The sequence below is a fragment of the Dasypus novemcinctus genome, chromosome 21 (assembly GCF_030445035.2).
Source record: "Dasypus novemcinctus isolate mDasNov1 chromosome 21, mDasNov1.1.hap2, whole genome shotgun sequence".
NCBI lineage: Eukaryota > Metazoa > Chordata > Mammalia > Cingulata > Dasypodidae > Dasypus > Dasypus novemcinctus.
The window spans coordinates 62,686,217-62,707,239 of NC_080693.1; the positions used below are offsets into that span (position 1 = coordinate 62,686,217).

General features: G+C 51.1%; 1 protein-coding gene across 2 annotated transcripts; it reads right to left on the minus strand.

The window, feature by feature from the left end:
* Nucleotides 1-255: 255 nt before the first annotated feature.
* MEOX1 (mesenchyme homeobox 1) lies at nt 256-20,780 on the minus strand. 2 transcript variants are annotated; one of them, XM_012528827.4, is made up of 4 exons: nt 19,904-20,780; nt 4,530-4,702; nt 3,369-3,487; nt 256-2,563 (listed from the first exon to the last, which is right to left on the minus strand). In XM_012528827.4, exons 1-4 carry the CDS (start codon nt 20,370-20,372, stop codon nt 2,557-2,559), a joined length of 768 nt encoding a protein of 255 aa, XP_012384281.1. In that variant the 5' UTR covers nt 20,373-20,780; the 3' UTR covers nt 256-2,556. The 2 variants fall into 2 exon arrangements, with proteins under 2 accessions (XP_012384281.1, XP_004468066.1); XM_004468009.5 differs by having other exon boundaries at nt 256-3,487.
* Between the last annotated feature and the right edge of the window lie 243 nt (nt 20,781-21,023).

Consider the following 21,023-nt stretch of genomic DNA (forward strand, 5'->3'; position numbering starts at 1 on the left):
TGACAACCTGAGCAAGGCAATGGTGGTAAGAAGAGAATGAATGCAGTGGATGCAAGAAATACCTATGTAGGAAGTAAAAAGAACAGGACCAGGTAATAGATTAGTTGAGAAGCAAAGAGGTTAGAATCAAGAAAGGGTCCCAGATTTCTAGTGTGAATGACTGGGTGAGTTGTGGTATTGCCAGCTAAAACAGAGGATTCAGAATACAGGAATGCAGATTCCCATGTCAAAGATTTGAGTTTCAGGAGCCTGTGTTTTTGTTTTATTTTGTTTTTTACAAGTTGTCACAAATTTAGCACTTTAAAACAACACAGTTTTATTATCTCACAGTTTCCATAGGTCAGGCGTCTAAGTACAGTTTAGCTGAGTTCTGTGCTCAGGGACTTACAAGGCTTCAAATCGAGGTGTTGACCGGGGCTGGAAAAGCATTTGAGTCTCGAGTTCCTCTTCCAAGTTCACATTATCATCAGTTGAATTTATTTTCTTGCAGCTGTATAACTCATGCCAGCTTTTTCAAAGTCAGCAGGACAAAGGGAAAAGGACAATGGCAGAGCCAGATGATACTCCTAAAGCTTCTGCTTGGGTATGGCACATGTCACTTCTGTTCACATCCTATTGGCCAAAGCAGGTCACACGGACAAGCCTGGTGTCAACATGGTAGGAAGTACATTCCTCCCACAGGGAGGTGCCGCAAGTCACGTGACAATGGTCAGAGATGTGCATCCCACTAGTGGAGAGGGAAGAAAAGATTTGGGCCCAGTAATACAACCTACCACAACCACTCACTGTAGAACCTGGAGGTTTTATTCAACTACTCTCTGCGTTGGTAAAACGGGAGTAATAGTAGTACCTCTCAGGACTCTTAAAAGAATTAAATATATTTGTTCATGTAGAGCACTTTAAGCCATGTCCACCACAGAATAAACACTAGATAAGTGTGGGTGGGTGGAATCACCTGGGGAAAGAGCAAATAGTGGGGAAGGCAGCAGGCAGAGGAGGAAACCCTGGGAACCAATATTGGGAAAGAAGTCTACATGGGAGACAGAGAAGGAACAATCCAGAAGAATGAGGAAAACCAGGATCGGGTTATGTCCCCAAAGCCCAGGAAGTTGAGTTCCCAGTAGGAAGGAAGGTTGGAGTGCCTGAGGGTGTCCTTTTTGCTTGGCTTTGAACCCAAATCTTAGCCAGGCACCCTTCCTTTTGGCCCTAGATTTCGGTGGTGCTTCTTGGTGTCATCAGCTCCTGGTGATGTCATTTCTAGGCTCTGCCCCTTGCCGGCCCAAGCTGCCTCCATGCCAAATCATGGCCAGGTCTCCTCTCCCGGTTCCCTCCCAACCCTTGCCCCAGCCTTATTTTGTCACTGTTAACATCTTGATGAGATGAATCTGGGTTTTTTTGTTTTTTAATTAAAAAGACAGGATTGGGGATATTTTTTCTTGTGTCATTTTTATTACTAATGGTATATACTTCCTATCCTGAGAAATAGAAACCTCTAAACTCTAAATTTAATAATTATGGGTGGTTAGTTTATGTTCAAGATTCCTTTATTAACAAAAGAGTTCATCTTTTGTTTATAAAAGTTTGACCATTTGTCTGATAAGCCATAAGTTTCGGGAAACAAAGCCAAAATTTTACAATGGGAAACGAGGATCATCCATCTCCAAGTGGGGAAAAAGATTTGTTTTTGCAGTGGTTACATTAGCACCTACCTTTTGAGGAACCAAAAGGTGACTTTGAATCTGAACCTCAGCTGAGCCCTCTTTCCTTTGCCACTTGCTATTGTTGCTTCTAGACGTTGTCTGACCAGTCTACACCAGCCTCACAGGATTGCATGCAGAACTGTGGTTTGTAGTTCTGCAAAGGACAGGGTCTGGGATTGTTGCTTTTTTATTGATTTTATTTCTCCAAGAGTTCTCTTACAAAGTGACTTGACCTTGCACAGCTAGTTTGATGTAATCTTAAGAAAATATATGAAGTATGTTTTAGAAAAAATTACACAGGCTGTAACAAGCCATCTCGTTTGCAATAATTTTCCACAGCTTTTGTCCTTTTGGGATGGGGAGGTAGGGTTATTTTTACATGTGAAGGATGAAATCTACATACAAGAGATCCAAACTCTTGCTGATCACCCCCCCCCCCCCCCCCCGCCCCTGGCCCTTGCAGCACCGGCTGGTATTGGGAGAGAGGCACTGAGGAAGGCAGGGGTCTCTTGTCAAGGTTTCTGTCTCCCCAGGCTGTTTGGCCATGGGTCCTGGAGTGCCACCCCTGCAGCTCTGGCTGAGGTCTGGGCAGTTCACACACACTCCTCACAGTTGCTCCCACAAGAACAGTCTTGGTGGAACGCATAGGAAGGGGCTGAAATGCAGCCCACGGAGGAAGAGGCACTGTTTGCTTGTCCTTGTTTGCAGTCAGAGTCCTTTGAGAGCATGGGACAGGCAGCTGGAGAATTTTCTGCCCCAGGGTTCCACGTTTCTCGGCTCTCACCCAGCCGTCCTAGTATTTTGCTCCTTGTCCTTGGAACACAGGGGCCACTTTCCAGCCCTCAGCTCAACAAAGTCAGCATCTGGAGAGGTTTTCAACAGAGAAAACAGTGGGTTTAAACGGTATAGCTGCTCCAGGGCTCCGGGGCTCTGCCAAACAGCCCCAGCTCCAGCCCTGAAGTGATTTTGAAGCAGCGGGTACTGTTCTGGCTTTATTCTCACTCATCCAGTCAAGCCAGTGTGAATGGGACTCCATGGGCACAACAGAGACCTACACCAAACTATTTTTCTACTGTCTTCTCTCATCAGTGCTCATACACTTGCCCCATTAGCCAACAAGCTTGGAGATGGGGATGGGTTTCCGCTTTGCAGGAGCTGAGTTGCTGTCCTCAGCCCTCCTCATGCTGATTTTTCCTAGGGCTTAGGGTCAACCAAGGGCCCCCAAAGCCTCAGATGTCAAGTTCAGAGGGGAGGGGTGGTCCAGGGAGTGTGTGTCTCAGTCTTCTGGAAGTCCCCTCTCGTGACTCCTCTTGCATAAGGCCAGGCAGTGTCCAGACCTGGAGGGGCCTGCCTGGGCTAGGAGGAAGGTGGCAAGATGGGGCGTAGGGGCATCCGAGGGACCTGAGGGGGAGCCGTTCCCAGGATTCACTTGGCTAGGACCTCTGTAAGATTCCACAGGAGTTACAGGGAGCAAAGGCCCTGGGGAAGGCTTTCTGGGAAGCGTCAGGGCCCCCAGGAACACTGGGCAGCTTCACATACAAGAGTCACTGCAAGGCATGGGGAGGCTGTCCTGAGGTGGGCGGCAGGGAGAGAAGGTGGGATTGGGGTGGAGATAGCTGGGAAGGGGGCTCAGTCCCCCGTCTTTCTTTCCTCCACGGAGGTGCTCACTCTGAACTTGGAGAGGCCGCAGAGTCCCCGTCCTCGGGGTCCTGCCCGTGGGGGGAGATGGGCTGGCCCCCCTTCACACGCTTCCACTTCATCCTCCGGTTCTGGAACCACACTTTGACCTGGGAGAGGAAAACCAAGGGAGCCTGGTCACTCCAGGGCCGGGGTGGCCCCCTCCCCACGTCCGTGCTCAAGCTAGCCCAGACCGTCCCAGCTTGAGACACTCACTTACCTCCTCTCCCTCCCCCAAAGGCCCCAGGAACTGAGTTCAACAGGAGGACACGGAACTCTTTGGAGAGTCTTGTCTTACGTCTCCAAATAAAGTCGAGCCCCAGACAATCACCTCAACAGGTTCGAAAAGGCCCTGGGCCTTGTTCCCACTCCCTTTGCATGCCCTGACCCTTCGGTCCTACCTGCCCTCCCTCCAGCTGCTACTACCCAAGGGTCCCGAAGCAGAGGGTCAGCAGCCTCACCCTCAGGCACGTTTAGAGAGACCATTTAGATAGCTCTGGTCTGCGCGTTTCCGCAGCTGAGCTTCAGCTTCCTGCAGTCTAGGATTATGACTCACAGAACTAGGAAGTAGGAGAGGCCGGGCTTGAAGGTCAGTCTTCTAGTTCTAAATCCAGCACTCTGGTGAAGTGCTTTATAAACTGAAAGTTGCCATCAATTATTATTATTAATACCCCACCTTAGAGCCTCAAACAAAGGACAAGGAGGACTTTTTCTCAAAGCTCAAGAACCGTCTAACTGTCTGAATCACCTGGAGAACTTACTTTAAATGCAGATTCCCAGCCCACTCATTCTTACTGCAGAATTGCTCTCTGCAGTTGGGGCTCTGGAATCTGTACTTCAGGCAATTCCAGTGTTTGGCAATAACTATATCAGAGGTTCCAACCCTGGCAGCATGTGGGAATCAACTAGGGGGCTTTGAAAAATTCTGATCTCTTGATCCTTTCCCAGACCAATGTCTAGGGGTAAAGCCTAGACACTGGTGCTATTAAAATCTCCCCAGGTGATTCTCACCTATAGCCACCGTTGGACTCTAGCTGGACTGGGCAGTGAAGAAAGGAAAAAAAAGACTCGTGGAGAGGGGAGGAGGAAGGGGATGGGGGAGAAAGCAGAAGAAAGGAGGGACAGCCGAGAAGGGGGGCCGCCTGGCCGCACCTGCCGCTCGGAGAGGTCCAGGTTCACAGCGATCTCGTATCTCCGGAGCCGGGTCAGGTAGTTGTGATGCGCAAACTCAGCCTCGAGCTCCCGCAGCTGCTCCTTGGTGAAGGCAGTCCTCTCCTTGCGGGCCTTGCTGCCGCCTTCCGGCTTCCCTCGGTTGTCCTGGTTGTCTGGGGAGAGAGGGTCCCGGCCAGGAGGGCGTGAGCTGAGGGGGCCTCGGTTCCCTTTCTTTTGTCCTCAAGCAGCTGGGCAGCCTTTCCCTGCCTCAAGTTTTAAAGGATTCTGGGAAAGAAGTCACATTGTCCCTGCATTATTCCTTCCAGTGTCTTACCCCTCTGAGGGCTCGGAAGTTCTTTTTGGTTCCCAATCTCAGGGAAACCTTCCCTTTTTTTTTCTTTCTTTTATTAATTCCTGAGGCACACGAAGCTGCCATTAGCTGTTTAACGATCTGGTCCCCACCCAGCCCACTCCCCAGCATGACGTTATTAGTAGAAGTAAGTGCAGGGCAAGAAGCTCGAAGGTGGTGGTAGCATCAGCAGCACCTGGGAACTCGTTGGAAATGCAAACCTATGGAATCAGTTTCACTCTTAAATACGGTTTAATACTCTTCTGCATTTCTCTACATCACAATATCAAGATTTTGCTGCTTCGCTTCTCTCTGCAGAGGTTATAGAGAATGCAAAGGCTATGTTTTCTGTCTCCTCTTATTTATGTGTTTGGATGTGTAAGTGTAATACACATCAATATATATTGATACGCACATCAAAATATAATGCAATATGTATCACCAAAGAGGACACATTGATTAAAGAAAAACAAACATTTGGCATCATTTCCAAACTTAAGTAGTAAAAATAAAAACTACAAAAGTAGTCGCATCATGTGAAATAACAAGCATATTCAAAAAATGTAAATTTACAATCAATTTCTCTGGTCTTGTCCTATATCATTAGACCTATTTATAATGGCAAAACTCTAAAATACTACTGTGAAGAGAGCATGTTTGCCTGTTCTTGGCTTTTCTGCAAATAAACAATTAACAATCTGTTTTTACTTTTAAAATTAGAGCAGTTGTAGATTTAGAGAAAAATCAGTTGTAGGTTTATAGGAAAATCAGCCAGAAAGTTCAGAGTTCCATATACTCTACACACACAGTTTTCCCTATTGTTACCATTTTTGCGGCAGTGTGGTACTTTATTACAATTGATGAAACAACATTATTGCAATTATGCTATTAACTTTAGCCTACTGTTTACATTAGGGTTTACTCTTCATGTTGCTCAGTTCTATGGGTTTTGTGGGTGTGTATGTGTGTGTGGTAGCTTATATACAACTTAAAATTTCCCTTTTTATCCCTTTTCAAATATAGAATTCAGTGGTGTTAATTACATTCACCAAGTTGTGCCTCCACCACCATCATCAATTGCCAATTATCTCAAACAGAAATTCCATATCAATTAAGCATTAACTCCCCATTTCCCTCCTCTACCTGGTTCCTGGTCATCTGTATTCTAGTTTCTGACTTTATGAATTTGAGTATACTGCTTATTTCATATAAGTGAGATGATCGAGTATTTGTTCTTTTGTGTCTTGCTTATTTCACTCAATATGATGTCTTCAAGTTTCATCTATGTTATGGCATACATCAGAACTTCATTCATTTTTATAGCTGCATAATATTCCATCGTGTGCTTATCCATTCATCTATTGATGGACACTTCAGTGGCTTCCACAGGCTGGCAATTGTGAATAATGCCACTATGGAACATTTGTGTATAGCTATCTGTTTGAGTGTCTGCTTTCAATTCATTTGGGTATTTACCTAGAAAGGGGATTGCCAGGTTATATGGTAATTCTGCTTAACATTCTGAGGAACCACCAAACTGTTCTCCATGGTGACTGCACCATATTACATTCCCACAAACAAAGTACGAGTGTTCCTATTTCTCTGCACCCTTACAAACATCATGTTATTTTCCTTTTTTTTTTTTTTTTTTACGAGTAGCCATTCTTCTGGGAGTAAGATAGTATATCATTGTGGTATTGAGTTGCATTTCCCTGGTGGCTGATGATGAGCATCTTTTCATGTCCATATGCATATCTTCGTTGAGAAATTTCTATTCAAAATGTTTGCCCATTTTAAAATTGGGTTGTTTGTCTTATTGCTGTTGAGTTGTAGAAGTTCTTTATATATTCTGATGTTAAACCCTTATCAGATACATGGTTTCCAAATATTTTCTCCCATTATGCAGATTGCCTTTTTACTTTCTTGATAAGGTCTTTTGATGTATAAAGCTTTTACCATTTATTCCTGGATATTTGATTCCTCCATTTGGTATTGTAAATGGAATTTCTTTCTGATTTCCTCTTTGGATTGTTCATTACTAGTATATAGAAACACCACTGATTTTTTTGCTTGTTGATCTTATATCCCACCATTTTGCTGAATCTGTTTCTTAGCTGTAGCAGCTTTCTTCCGAAATTTTCAGGATTCTCTATGTATAGGATCATGTCATCTGCAAAAAGGGAGAGTTTTTACTTCTTCCTTTCCTATTTGGATACCTTTTGTTTCTTTTTTCTTGCCTCATTGCTCTGGCTAAAACTTCCAGTACAATGTTGAACAACAGTGTGACAGTGGGCATACTTGTCTTGTTCCTGATCTTCGGGAGAAGCTTTCAATTTTTTATCACTAAGTAGAATGTTAGCTGCGCATTTTTCATATATGCCCTTTATTATGTTAAGGTTATTTCCTTCTATTCCAAGTTTCTGAGTATATTTATGAAGAAAGAGTGAATTTTGTCTAATACCTTTGCTGCATCAATTAAGATGGTCATGTGTTTTTCCCCTTTTTTTCTGTTAATACAGTGCATTACATTAATTGATTTTCTTATGTTGCACACCCTTGCATACCTAGGGTAAATCCCACTTCATCATGGTGTGTGTGTGTGTGTATATATATATATATATATATATTTTTTTTTAATGTGCTTTTGGATGTGGTTTGCTGGTATTTTCTTGAGAATTTTCACATCTGTATTCATGAGGGATATTGGTCTGTAATTTTCTTTCCTTGTGATATCTTTTTTTAAAATTTTATTTATTTCTCTCCCCTGCCTCCCCCTCCCCCACATCCCCACCCCAGGTCTGCTCTCTTGTGTCCATTTGCTGTGTGTTCTTCTGTGTCCTCTTGCATTCTTGTTTGCATTCTTTTGTTGCCCATGTTTTCTGTGGAAAGTCTAAGAAACCACTGTCCTGACAATGTTTCCCCATGTTTTCTTCAGGGAGTTTTATAGTTTTGGTTTTTATATTTAGCTCTTTGATCTAGTTTGAGTTAATTTTTGTACATGGTGTGAGGTAGGAATCTGTCTCTTTTTGTTGTTATCTTACTGCGTCAGCTCTCTGTGAGTGCGGCACCACTCCTGGGTGGGTTGCACTTTTTTCACACCGTGCGGCTCTCCTTATGGGGCACGCTCCTTGCACGTGGGGCTCCCCTATGTGGGGGACACTCTTGTGTGGCATGACACTCCTTGGGTGAGGCAGCACTGCACATGGGCCAGCTTACCACATGGGTCAGGAGGCCCTGGGTTCGAACCCTGGACCTTCTATATGGTAGGTGGATTCTCTATCAGTTGAGCCACATCCACTTCCCTTCTTGTGATATCTTTATCTGGCTTTGGTATTAGGGTGATGCTGGCCTCAGAATGAGTTGGGAAGTGTTCTCTTCAATTTTTTTCTGGAAGAATTTGAGGAGGATTGGTGTTAATTCTTCTTTGAATGTTTGGTAGAATACACCTATGAAACCGTTTGGTCCTGGGTTTTTCTTTGCTGGAGGCTTTTGAATACTGATTCAACCTCCTTACTTGTTATTGGTTTGTTGAGAATGATATTTTCTTGAGTTGGTGTAGGCAGTTTGTGCGCTTTAGGAAATTGTCCATTTCATCTAGGTTATCTAATTTGTTGGCATACAGTTGTTCATAGTGTCCTCTTATAATCCTTTCATTTCCTTGGGGTTGGTAGTAACGCACCCTATTTAGCAATCTGTTTTAACAAGCTCTCCTGCTGACTCTGATACCGTCAAGTTCTCAAAACACTGCTCTAAGAACTTGCTACGCTAAGGGTGATACAGCATACAGGACCTGAGGCGGCACCCCAGATCTTCTGAATCAGGATCAGCATTCTAGTAAGATCCTCATAGGATTCGTGTGCACACGCAAATTAAAGTGCTGCTTTAAGCTTCTTTCCTCCTTTTGACACTGGGAGGGGTTTGCCAGTCTGGAAAGTCCATCAGGACCCCTGTGAAGGAGGTCCCAAGGTAGACAAAGCAGGGGTTGGAGCACAACTGCTAACAAGGGTCCAGGAGAGCATACCCTGGGCCAGGCGTGGCACCACGTGCCTTACGTGTATTAGCTGCTTACTCCTCACGAGAGCAGTGAGGCGCAATCAGAACACTTCTAGCACCGCAGAGCTCTAAAATGCACAGTCCATCCTCGTTTCACAGACTGGGAAGCTGTGGGTCAGTCAGGCGTCTTATCCACAGCCACATACTTGCACAGAGAAAGCTGCGCCCCAAACCTCTACCCCTCAAAGACCGCACCCCCACCCTGCCGGGCGTGTGGTGGGGGACGCCGATCTCAGAAACGGGGCCTAACTTGGCCGCCGGTGACCTAGGGGTTTCTACCGGGCGGTGCTGGACAGAAAGCCGCGCGCACCCCGACCCCGCGGAGCAGCTGGAGAGCCGGGAGCTGGGGAGGTGGAAACCTCGTGTTAACCCCGCGCTCCCGTTTGAAACTTTGAGTCTGGCTCATTGCTGTCCCAGCGCTTCCTTCTCCAGCTTTTCACTCAATCCCTTTGTTTCTCAGTGTCCGCGTCTGCAGCCCCGCGCCCAGCTGCCCTGGGAGAAAGGCCCGGGGCGGGGGTGGCTGCCCGGCGCGGGGAGGCGCGCGGCGCGCACCGTCTCCCGCCTGCCCGCGCTCGTCCCCGCGCGCCCTGCCGCCCCGGCCCCGCGGGAGGGCGAGGGCTTGAGCCGCTCCTGTCCCGGGCCGCGGGACGCCGGATGCGCCCGAGGACTCCCCGCAGCCCCGCAGCCCGGGTGCGGCCCCCGGCTCGCCCGTGGGAGGGGAAGGGGGCGAGTTCCCCGGCCCGGGCTGCCTGCCCGGCGGCCGCTGGCTCCCGGCCGGGGAGGCAGGCCCGACCCTTCCGGAAGCGGGAGCGTGGGCTGAAGGGGAAGGACGCGCAGCCCCGGGCCGGGGTCCCCGAGGAGGCCTCCGGCCTTGGCCGCCGCCCGCGCCGCGTCCCCCTGGCCGCGGGCCTGGGAGGGGCAGTCACGCAGCGGAAGCGCGGCCTCCCCCGGCTCCTCCCGAGAGGGAAGCCAGGAAATCCCGGCCGCGGCCGAGACTCTTGGTGGAGTGGGTGGCTCGTTTCACGACCCCCTCCCGGCCCAGGGCTGCAAGTGTGGCCCCACTCTTGGGCTTAATAGCCGAGGGGAGTGAACAGCGCAGGGGGATTGCGCCGAGCTTTGAATCCTGAATCGCCTTGCTGGCGACTTCAAAGTCCGTCATCTAAGCCCTCTGGACCTCAGTCTTCTCATCAAGAAATTGGGGGAAATACCGATTCTACCTCACAGGGTTACTGGGAAGAGTGGGCAAACTCATGTGTGTGGAAAATGCTGCTTTAAAAACCATGAAGCACTAGGCAAATAAATCCCTCAGATTCATCCGTTCCACCAAGCGCCTTCTGAAGGGCCCGGTTAATAACGCTGGCGCTTCTTGCAGGTTTCTCTATGCTTAGATGTCGTCACTTCTTTAAGCCTTATCACAGGACCACCCCCTGAGCAGGTACTCTTATGACCCCTTTAGCAGTGTTACATTGATCTGTGTGCCTATTTGATCCAGCCTTGCTCCCAGGGAGGTAGCTGCGTTTGCTCACCCTTGTCTCTAGCCGGCAGCTGCTCCTGTTCCTGGCCCATTTACAGAGGAGGCAGCAGCCTCCGTAGGTGGCAGCTGGGCGCTCCGTGGGCGGAAGAGCCGGGACTTGAACCCAAGTCCATTTGACTGTACAGCAGAGTCAGGCTCTTCATCGTCTGGCTGGCTGGTTGGGGGCTGGACCTGGGCCCTGGCAGCCCCACCAGCCTCTACCTCCAGGGCTGCCGGGGTTGCCCTCCTGGATTACAGCCCACACTTGCCCTTGTCTTTCTCCCAGTCTGCTCGCATGTGCAGAGGTCCCCACGGAATCCCGGCAGCCTCTCCCCCATAGCCCTACACATGATCCTCCCTGGAGAAAAGCGGGGCGCATGGGAGCTAGCAGTTCTTGTACTGACTGTGGACACCTGACTGCCATCCCCAAGCTGGGTCCCTCCCCATCCGCCTCTCCTCTGGGTCCCTTGGCCCCCACCTCTGAACTCATTGTCCTGAAGGCCCTGGGGCCTCAGGAGCAAAAAGAAAAGAAAGCAGTGAAAGAAGCCCCGGCCAGGCACTGACTGTCTCAGCCACTGACTGTCTCAGCCACTGACGCCCTGTGTGAACCGTGGGGTCCCACCCACTGGTGCTGGGGTGGGATGCTGGCCCCAGAGGACACTTGCTTCTTATCAGTTTCCCAGAGGAGGAGAAAAGCTTTCATCACTCATAGAAATGAAGAAAGAGCCAGAAGTATGGAAGCTAGCTGGGAAAACAAGTGAAAGTTATGGTTCTCCTTGTCCTTCAACAGTATGAAAATCACAGCACCTTCATCAAGATAGCAAAACTGTAAGCACTTCATGCCATTTCTGATCTGCCAGCTCACCGAAGTAGAGCATGTGCACATTGCCAAATGGAAGGAACCCATGCTTCCCACGATGGTTTGGTCCCAGGAGAGGAAACCTTTGTTGAGGAGCCTCCCTGCCCTCTCTGGGTCTCAGTTTCCCCCTGTGTAAAAGCATGGCAATGAGCTAGATCGTCTTTCACATGGGGAGCTGGTGTCAGAGTTCTTTTTTCTAGTGCACAAGCCCAGGCCCTTAAAACCCTCTTCCCTTCTCTCCCCACCCGCTCTCCTGTTGAGAACCCCTGGCCTGAAAGAAATCCGAGGCCTCTTCCAGCTTTAGACATTCTTGTGGTGGCCCACAAGCCTGCCAGAGGGCCCACGATTCCAGGCACGGTAACTAGACATGATAAGAATGACAATCCATGGGAAACGGACTTTGGCCCAGTGGTTAGGGCGTCCGTCTACCACATGGGAGGCCCACGGTTCAAGCCCCGGGCCTCCTTGACCCGTGTGGAGCTGGCCCATGCGCAGTGCTGATGCGCGCAAGGAGTGGCGCACCACGCAGGGTGTCCCCCGCGTAGGGGAGCCCCACGCGCAAGGAGTGCACCCATAAGGAGAGCCGCCCAGCGCGAAAGAAAGTGCAGCCTGCCCAGGAATGGCGCCGCCCACACTTCCCGTGCCGCTGACGACAACAGAAGCGGACAAAGAAACAAGAAACAAGACGCAGCAAAAAGACACAGAAAACAGACAACCGGGGGAGGAGAGGGGAATTAAATACAAAATAAAAATAAATCTTTAAAAAAAAAAAAAAAAAAAAAAAAAAAAAAAAAAAAAAGAATGACAATCCACATCGGTCTTGCTAGTCCTGCTTCTCTCTCAGGGCCAGCGGGTCCCTCTCCCCAGTCTGCAGAAGGGGGATGTGTGTGCTCAGCTGGAAGGAGAAGCTGCCCCCAGCTCAGCCTCCCGACCCTCAGAGCCAGAAGGGTCCCGATGGAACAGTCACAGCGCCCAGACAAATGCAAGCAGGATGAGCTTCTACACAGTCCAAGGCAGATTATTTCATAAATAGCTGTCACATTTGGCAGGCCATCCTAAAATTAGCAGACAGCTTTATCGGAGCTCCAAGGAGGTTCAGACAGACCCAGGGGAACTTGCTAATGCTACTCCCCAACTCTTGCTGCATTGCTCTACCTAAATTTCTATTCCCGACCAAATGGAAAGCCATGTGCCCCATACATGAATAGCACTTTGCAACTGACGATGATTTCTTTCCCCCAGAGATAAATGTCCCATGGTTTCTGTATATATTACAGAATCATAGAACGGTAGAGCTGGAAGGGGACTTAGAGATGATCTGATGTGGTCTTTTAATTTTACAGGTAAGCTCAGAGAAGGTGAAGGACTTGCCTAAGGACACACAGCAAGTTAGTGGCAGAAGAGGGCCTAGTACCCAGATTTTCTTGGTAGGATGCTATGTCTACACCATTATGCTGCCTCCTACTGTATTCTTTTAATTATTCCTTAAGATAGGAAAGGTATGTATTAGCTCATGGAACAGAGGAGAGTTAATTAAGGCCCAGAGAGGCTCTTTGGCTTACCCAGAGTCCTTTGGACCTACAGTCCAAAGCCGTAGCTACCATGTCACAGGCTGTGGGAGAGGATGAGCCTGGAGGCCGTGTCCACACCAGGGACCATGTCTGTGTCTGGGTCCAGTCTCTCTCCATGGGACTCTACAGAGAGGCCGAGGGAGGGGATATCTTGGGCATAATATAAGTGAGACCTTAGCAAACCTCTGAAAATGGCATTACAGATCCCTGGACTGTCACTGCGTGGACACTTTGATGTCCTTATTAGTTCTGCTACCTTCAACTTCAAAGCCCATCAAAATAGACAAGACCTGGTTGGAGCCTGCCCAAAACCAGCTGGGCGTTCACATCCGGGACCTCCCTAGCTTCCTGGGATTGGCCTGCTCCACCTCCATATCCTGTGCGTTTCCTCTTCTCTAGGTGCCTGGAAAGACACAGTTGGGGTGTCTAGCCTTTCTGAGGGGCAGAGAAGTGGGGCCAGGGGGAGAGAAGCAGATTCTTCTAGAATGGAGCGCCTCGTGCTAGAGTAGTCTTGATTGAGAGTCCTGGGCGGGGTGGGGCAGTGAGGGGAAGCGGAAGTGAGGGGAGCAGGTGAGGATGTGCTGATGGACTGGCCGTGAGATGGGGTGTGGGACGGTGAAAGAAAGTGGGGATGGAGGGCAAGAGGGGAGAGGAGTGTGGCAGTGAGGACAGGGGAGCAGGGAGCCTCTGAGATGCGGGTGGGCACGTGGATGGTTTGGGGCTTTCTGTTTATAAGTTCCAGATGTGGCCCGTGCCAGCTATCACCCGAGGGAGTGGGGGCTCCGAGCCCCAGGCTCCACTGCTCACACTGTGACTCTACCACTGCATTCGAGGAGAACAGGGATAAACATGGACTAGAAAAAGAGGAGGGGTGGGCATGGATCCTGGCCAGATTGGGTAGGAAGCTGATTCAATGAGCAGAGAGGGAGTGGGGGAAAGGGGCTGGCTCTGGGGATTTGCAGCCCTGTGAGTCCTGCCATTCAGGAAGAGAGGGCTGCTCCGTGGCATCCAGGCTCCATCCTCACTTCCCGAAAGCCAGAGAAATAGGCCATCAGGACAGATCTCCTGAGCCACCAGCCTGGCAGGCCGTTAGGACAGAGCCCGGGCATCCCTCACCTGACCTCCTGGTCATCAGCTCTTGGGACCCTTTCATCTTGGAAACTGGTCAGGATCCTGCTCAATGGTCAGAAACTGACTTTCCGGAACTTCCCTACTGTGCCCGGGCGGGGCCCAGAGCAGGTGTAGGCATAGGATTTGTGCAAGTGCCTCTGAGTTCAGACACCAGCGGGTCTAGGGTCCAGCTCTAGGCCTGCAAGAGAACAGGGATAAGCTCTAACTGGGAGGCAGGGTGTGCCTGGAGGAACCCTGGCAGGGAGTAGAGTTCCTGCCTCTCCTCCCCTGCTGGCCACTGGAGCTCTAAGGCTTCCTCCTCGCCGGGGGTTCTGGGGTTGGAGTTGGGGCAAGAGGTGCCACAGCTGTGCAGCCACTCAAGCCGCAGCCTGCCCAGTAATGCAGTCACCCTGGACCTGGAGCCTGCAGAGGTCATGCTGGCCCCACTGGCAGCAGGCTGCAAAGGCCCCATCTGAGCTCAGGTCACTGCCTAGTTGGGCTCTGAGTGCGGGCACCCTAGGGTGCAGTCAGCAATGGGAGAATTGATTTGCAAAGAAATGGGTGCTCATTTGTGGGTTTGGGGAAATTGGACTGAGGGGTGACCAGGCAACACTGGCTGTGGACTTCACATCCACGTTCTGATTTAATACCTGCGGCAACCCTGTGAGGGAGATACCATTTGTCCTCGTTTTTCAGAGGAGGAGACCAGGCTCAGTGAGGCCGCATAGGAAGTTGTGCCTGATTAGTGCACATAGTCCCTGCCCCCCATTACTGTGCCCTGGGTGGGGGGGCAGCAGTGGGAAGCATGGATAGATCACCCACATGGCACTCGCTGGGGTTGTCCATTTACTTTGTTCCCACAGCCACCATCACCTCCCTTCCTTCTTCCTTTGCCAAATAGACCTTCTTTACAGATTCATTCCTAAAACTGTCTCCACTTTTCTTACCTCTGCTTATTGGTGTAAGAACTCAGGTACCTGCCTGTGGCCAGGAACGATGCCCTATCCTGCGTGGAAAGCTGTGGTGGCCGATGGGGACCCAGGCCTAGGAAAGCTCCGAGGTCCTGCACATCCCTGAGATGCTGCTATCATTAGAGAGGGTTTGTGCCATTGCTAGAACGCTGTACCTGTCCTTACACCCCCAACCCCTGCTACAGGCCACACTGCCGAGGAATAAGAGCGAGTGACCAATGAGGGACACTTGGCAGGGCCAGTGTGAGCCCATGGGTGACCCCTGTGCAAATTAGAAAAACGTGCCCTTCCCTCTAGACTGGAGAATACAGCCACATGCCAGTGGACAGCTGGGACCTCAGCTTCACAGCCACAGCACTCCCCACTCAGTTGCCTGACCATGGTGGGCCCCCTTTATTACCTAGGGATCTGACCCAGGACCCCACGGAGGAGTCCTCTGCAATCAGCCCAGCCTGCAGGTCTTTCTGACCCTGCCTCTCACATTGACCCTGGGCTGGTTTTATGATTAAAGTCTGGCTCTCTGCACACCTTTCTCATGAGTGACAGTGTCGAAGTCCTGATATATTTTACTGATGCGCTTCACTCATGGTGGAAACCCTCACGCCAGGCAGTGGAGCCTCTCAGAGGAAAGGTGGGAAAACGTGTGAATGAACCAGAGGCTATTGGCCAGACCATGAATGAGCTTCTCCTCTGAGCAAGTGTTTTGCTAGGTGCTTGGGAGCCTGCATAGGTGCATCAGAGATCATTTCTATCCTTGAGACACTTCAGTTTTAGGAGGAGGTGGCCATATGCCTATACACTGTGGAGGCAAGGCCAGCTGTGGTTCGATGCTAAAATGGAAGTGTGGATAAGGCACCCTGTGTGTGTGTGCGCATGTTTAGGGGGTGATCAAGCAAGGATTCTTAGAGGGAGTGGTTTTCAAGCTGCGTCTTAAAATAGGGAGCGCTTCAGTAGGCAGAAGAGCCGGGGGGAAGGGTGTTCAAGGCAGGCAGCACAGGCAGGGAGCACAGGCAGGGAGCACGGGCAGGCAGCACGGGCAGGGAGCACGGGCAGGCAGCACGGGCAGGGAGCACGGGCAGGGAGCACGGGCAGGGAGCATAGGCAGGGAGCGGGGAATAAAAAGCACCGTGCACGTTTGCAAGGCCAATGAGCCAGAGGTTTCATGGCAGGGGGAGTGGGTGTGCAGGGGAGGAAGGTCACCTGTAGAGGGAGACGCGGCGGAAGGGGCGAGAGAAACCAATTGGTGGAGAGTTCTTAGGCCTCTGGGGAAGCTGGGAGTTTGTTGTTGGGCAGGGGCAGAGGCTGGGGACCTCAGATCCTGAAGAGGTGCAGTTGTGGCAGCGCAAGCCTGGGAAAGCACACGTGGTGAGCCGGAGGGGGAGGGGACACAGCAAGTCTGCCTAACGGTGAGTCTTCTCAAAGTGGGACAGTGAGAGCGTGAGCGCTGGCGAGGATGTGCGGAGCCGACCCAAGGGCTCTCCCAGGCCAGCAGTTAGAGTCACCTGTACCCAGGCTGATCCCATGCGACCTTCCCTTGAACCCCATCAGGAAATCACCGTGCAGTCCCTCATTCCTGAAGTTAAACACGACCACCGTAGCAGCAACCACAGTTTGGGGAAGTGGCCTCACAGCTGTCCCAGCCAGCAGGGGTCTTTAACACCCATGGCCTGGGACTGGGAGTGGTGTCTGTAAGATAACATTACACTGGTCTCCTAAATCAATTTTGTTCTCTGAACCAACAGAACATCCCAGTGGGTGGGGGGGCCGCGGACCCCGTTTTCCTGATCGCTTAGCTGAGCAAATCAGCTCCAGCTTCCTTGGGAAGTGACTGGGTGGTAATTGGGGATGACGGAGGAGAGCAGAGAACGCTCCTTTAGTAACAAACTTTCAGGAACTTTCAGTTACCAGGGGCTCCCTCAGCCGGCCAGTGTGGGATGCATTTGTCAGGCACAACTCCCCCCACCCTCTCCCCCCAAACCTTTCCAGCACGTCTCTGAGTGCTGAACTTCTGATTGGTGAAAAGCCGATTTTTAGGTCCAGAGATGATTATAAGAAGTTCCCACCTTCTATACCCCAGACTCAGGAATTTCTGGAATGGCCTATTTAAAAAATTCAATTCCATTGTCCCCATAAATGTAGAAATATTTGTCAGACCTCTATGTTCTGGACATAGAGGCTGGTTCAGAAAATATGGACCTAGTACCATTCGTAGGTGCTATCTATTGAATTCTTATTATGTGTCAGGCACAGCTTTAATATCGTACATCACTTCATGGAGATTCTATAGTATAGATTCTGTATAGCATCCATTATTATATTCCCCTTGTATAGCTGGGAAACAGAGGCTCTAAGAGGTTAAGAACTTACGCAGAGCCACGTAGCTGAAAGTTGCAGTGCATAGTTGGTCTGACTGTGAAGCACTGTGGAAAACATATTTCTGATCAATGCTGGTTGAACTTCCAGGGCTGGCTGAGCAGTGACTAGGGTGAGGCAAGCAAGGCACTCACTTTGAGTGCCAAATTTAAGAGGTGCCCCAAACCTCAGTGATCAAGGTAAATAATATTCTAGTGCAGTATCTTTAAAATGAAAATTAATGCAACAAAAAAACACGAAAAAAACAAAACAACCCATGATGAACAAAATATCCACATTTCCCCCCCAACATTTTAAATAAAGACAGGACCCACCCAGTGACTCAGGGTTGGCAGGTGAAGTGGGAAGTTCTTTGTGGGTTTGTCTATCATGAACTGAATTCCAGATCCCTGGAGTTGGTTGTGAGCCTTACTTATTATTTTCCTCTTTAGGCTCTTATAAAGCCCACCTTTCCTGCCAGTGTTCCTTTTGTTGAATTCCAAACAAGGAGTCCAGCCCCCGGGCGATCAAGATTCCCATGCCAGACAGAGTCTGGAACCACGTGGGAACAAATGACTGTCAGCTCGCTGAACCCTGCCTCCCTCCGCTGCTGCTGCTCCCCTCCACACCCGGGCCTCTAGGGTTTGGGGCGTTCGGCAGAGGGGGTCCCCGCGCTCTCTGGTGGTCAGCTGCTTGGCCCGTGAGCTACTCCCTCGGCCGGTCACTAAAAGGAAATTTGGGGTTTGGTGCATTTTGGGTTTGCTGAAACGGAGAATGCTGAAAGAGATTTTGCCCAAGCCCAGCACGTCCCTGGCTTTGCCCAAACCTTCCCAACGCCCCGGCTCCGGCTCCGCTCGCAGTTCCCTGGGAGGCGCTCGCAGTTCCCTGGGAGGCGACTGGGACTCAGCCTTCCCCAAGCAGGCGGGAGGAGGAGGAGTAACAGAGGCTGCACCCAGAGGGGAAGGCGCTTCCACTGGCGGCTGCTAAGAGTCCCTTGGGGAGCGGGAGCGGGAAGTGCCTGATTCTCAGCAAAGCTCCAAGCAGGGGTGGACTAGGAAAATCCCCAGAGGGGGTTCTAAAGGGCCCTTCTATTTAGCAACCAGAGGGCAAGCTGGAGTCATTAGGACCCAGGACCGTGTCAAGGGGCTCTTTCAAGGATGGAGGCCAACTTCATTTCAGAATGAGGACTGTGCTTGAAATCTCATTCAAGGGAGAAGGGTTTGGGGTTTGGAGGCCTGAGTTTGAGCTTCCGTCTTCGGTGACCGGCCCGGGACTGAGGGGTTTCCGGACACTGGAGACTTTCGATGCTAAAACCATGAGTCCTGGCCGACCGGGAGGACCAGTCATGCTCTTCCAACCCCTTCTCACTGTTTGCCCCTCAGACTTCCAGTCTCTCGTTTTTGACATGTGTAGAACTGAGATAACAGAATCTACTTTGCCCACTTTGCAGAAAGAGCCACCTTGGGTTCTCTGCAGCGCCTTGAACCTCCCCGAGCTTAGCACACCCCGCTCCCGGTCTGTCATCCGCAGCCTCTTTCCCTCTTTTGAGCTCTTGGGGGGGCGACACCACATCATTCATCTCTGCCTCCCCAGGGCCTCAGCCAGCTTGGCCAAGAGAAGATGCTCGGGAAATCTGTGCTGAACTGAAAGTGCTTTGGAAAGCAAACCACTAAGTGTTCTCACTTGTTAGTTGATTCTCAGATATTCTGACCTGCCCCTGGTTATCTCCGCTAGTAGATCCTCTGTAGGTTCAGACAGACAGACGTCCTCCCGAGGGTGGTTGTCAGGAGGACACTGTGGGGCAGTGGGGACAAGAGACACCAGTGCTGCCTTACTCTGGACGAGCGGGAATAGGGGAGCCAGCCGAAGGGGAACGGGTGGTGAGAGAAGCTGGGAGGACCTGGGGGGGGGGGACGGGCGGGAAAGTGAGCAGAAAACAGGGCCCACAGGAGTGGGGGGAGGAGATGGGCTCTACCTGGGACCTAGCAAACAGGCGCCCCACTTTCCAGCGTCAGGCTGGGCGCCGAGCATCTTCTCCATTCTGAGGCCCAGTGCCTGCTTGCCCTTGGCCACCTGACTCCCCCCAAGGCCAGCAATGCCTCAGGAGGGCCCCCAAGTCTCAGGATGGGTCACCGCCCCTTTGCCTGAGCACTGCCGGGCTCTGCAGGGTGATGCCTCCTGGGCAGACTGCCCTGATTCTCAGCCCCCCATCTCCCCTCCCTCCCTGCCATCCTGGCCCTAGCCCTGCTCAGGAGAATGACCCAGAGGCAGCCTCGATTCAAGAAAGCCCTGCTCCAGCCTGCCAGCCTGCACACACAGGCTCCATCCCGCATGTCTTCCAAACATTTGCTGAACCTGCTTCCTACTCTTGCTGGTCCAGGAGTGCTAAGGGTACAGATGCCACCCTCATCACCAGAGAATCCTAGAACCCTGAGTGGAAGAAAGCCCCAAGGTCAAGTGGGTCTGGTCACCTGCCTTTGAGAGGTTAGGTAGTATTTGCGCTTCATGGTAGGTAGACAGGCTCAGAGAGGGCAAGTGACCACCCTGAGGTCACACAGTTAGTAAAGCAATGGCCAGCCGCTCCTCAGCCACCTACCTGAGCTGTCCTTTTTCCGTCTGGCTGACTTCTTCTCCGTCTCATTGGCAGTGCTCCCAAGGACCCCGTACTCCTCGCCTGAGCCTCCCGTGGTGTCCACCAATCCTGGGCTGCTGGCCCCCATCTCCCTGGAGCCCCCAGCTGGGCCCGGGTTGAGCCTGCGCCGGACATCCGAGAGAGGGAAGTGCCAGTCGGGGGGCTGTGGGAAGGCGGGGTGCTGCTCAGTGAAGACCCGCTCCTCTCTGGGTAGGCTGTGTGGGGTGGCCGCCAGGCAGGAGGCTGAGAAGTCGGGGTATGTTGCTGTCGCTGTCGCTGGGAAATCTGGTTTCTGGTGGAAGGAGAATGGGGTTGGCGGGTAGTGGGGCAGCCCCGAGGCCCCATTGCCTTCCGGGTGGGGGTTTCGAAGGCAGCCCCAGGCCGGGGCCGGGGGGTGGGAGCTCCTCATGCAGCTGCTGGCCGTGGGATCCATCTGCTGCCTCCTGCACGCCTCTGTCCTTTCAAAGGCTTGACTTTCTACACTTTTTAATATTCAAATTTTTAGAAATGCAAAAAAAAAAAAAAAAAGAGGAAAATTAAATAGATGGGGAAAAAGTTTGCAGAAAATCACCCCAGGAACCCAAACAAAAACCAAAACTCCAGTCTCTCCTTAAAGTACGCGCACGTGTGGCCAGCTGCTCGTGGGTGTGCACACACCTAGGTCAGACCTGGCTCCTCCTTCCTGCCCCCCGACACACCAGCCTGCCTATCAGGGTCCCTTGTGCGTGTATTTGTCTCCGATGACACTGTACATTTTCACTGGCCCTGCTCAGCTGACGAGGAGCTTGTCCGGAGCCCGAAGCAAATGCCTGCAGAGGGCTGGGCCAGGGCTGCTGAGACACACTTTTAAATCCTGCGGTGGGGAGAGAGTGACAAATTTCTGAAGTGAAATGTGAGAGAGGAGAGGGAGGGGTTAACCCGCACACACACCATCCCCTCCAACCAAAACCCGAGCAGGCAACTATTAATCATCAGAAACCTTATATGCACATCTAATGGGATTTGCAGATGGAGACTTTTAAAGAAACATTGTCTGTATTTTTTTTTTTTAATTTTAAAGAGAGAGAGCAGCACACACACATCT

Excerpts from the sequence above, each read along its gene's own strand:
- MEOX1 (XM_012528827.4), bottom strand. The coding sequence starts at position 20,372 with ATGGATCCCACGGCCAGCAGCTGCATGAGGAGCTCCCACCCCCCGGCC. Across the intron at positions 4,703-19,903 it reads ACGGAAAAAGGACAGCTCAG|ACAACCAGGACAACCGAGGG; the intron begins GTAGGTGGCTGA and ends CTCTCTCCCCAG. Across the intron at positions 3,488-4,529 it reads TGGACCTCTCCGAGCGGCAG|GTCAAAGTGTGGTTCCAGAA; the intron begins GTGCGGCCAGGC and ends TTCCTCTCCCAG.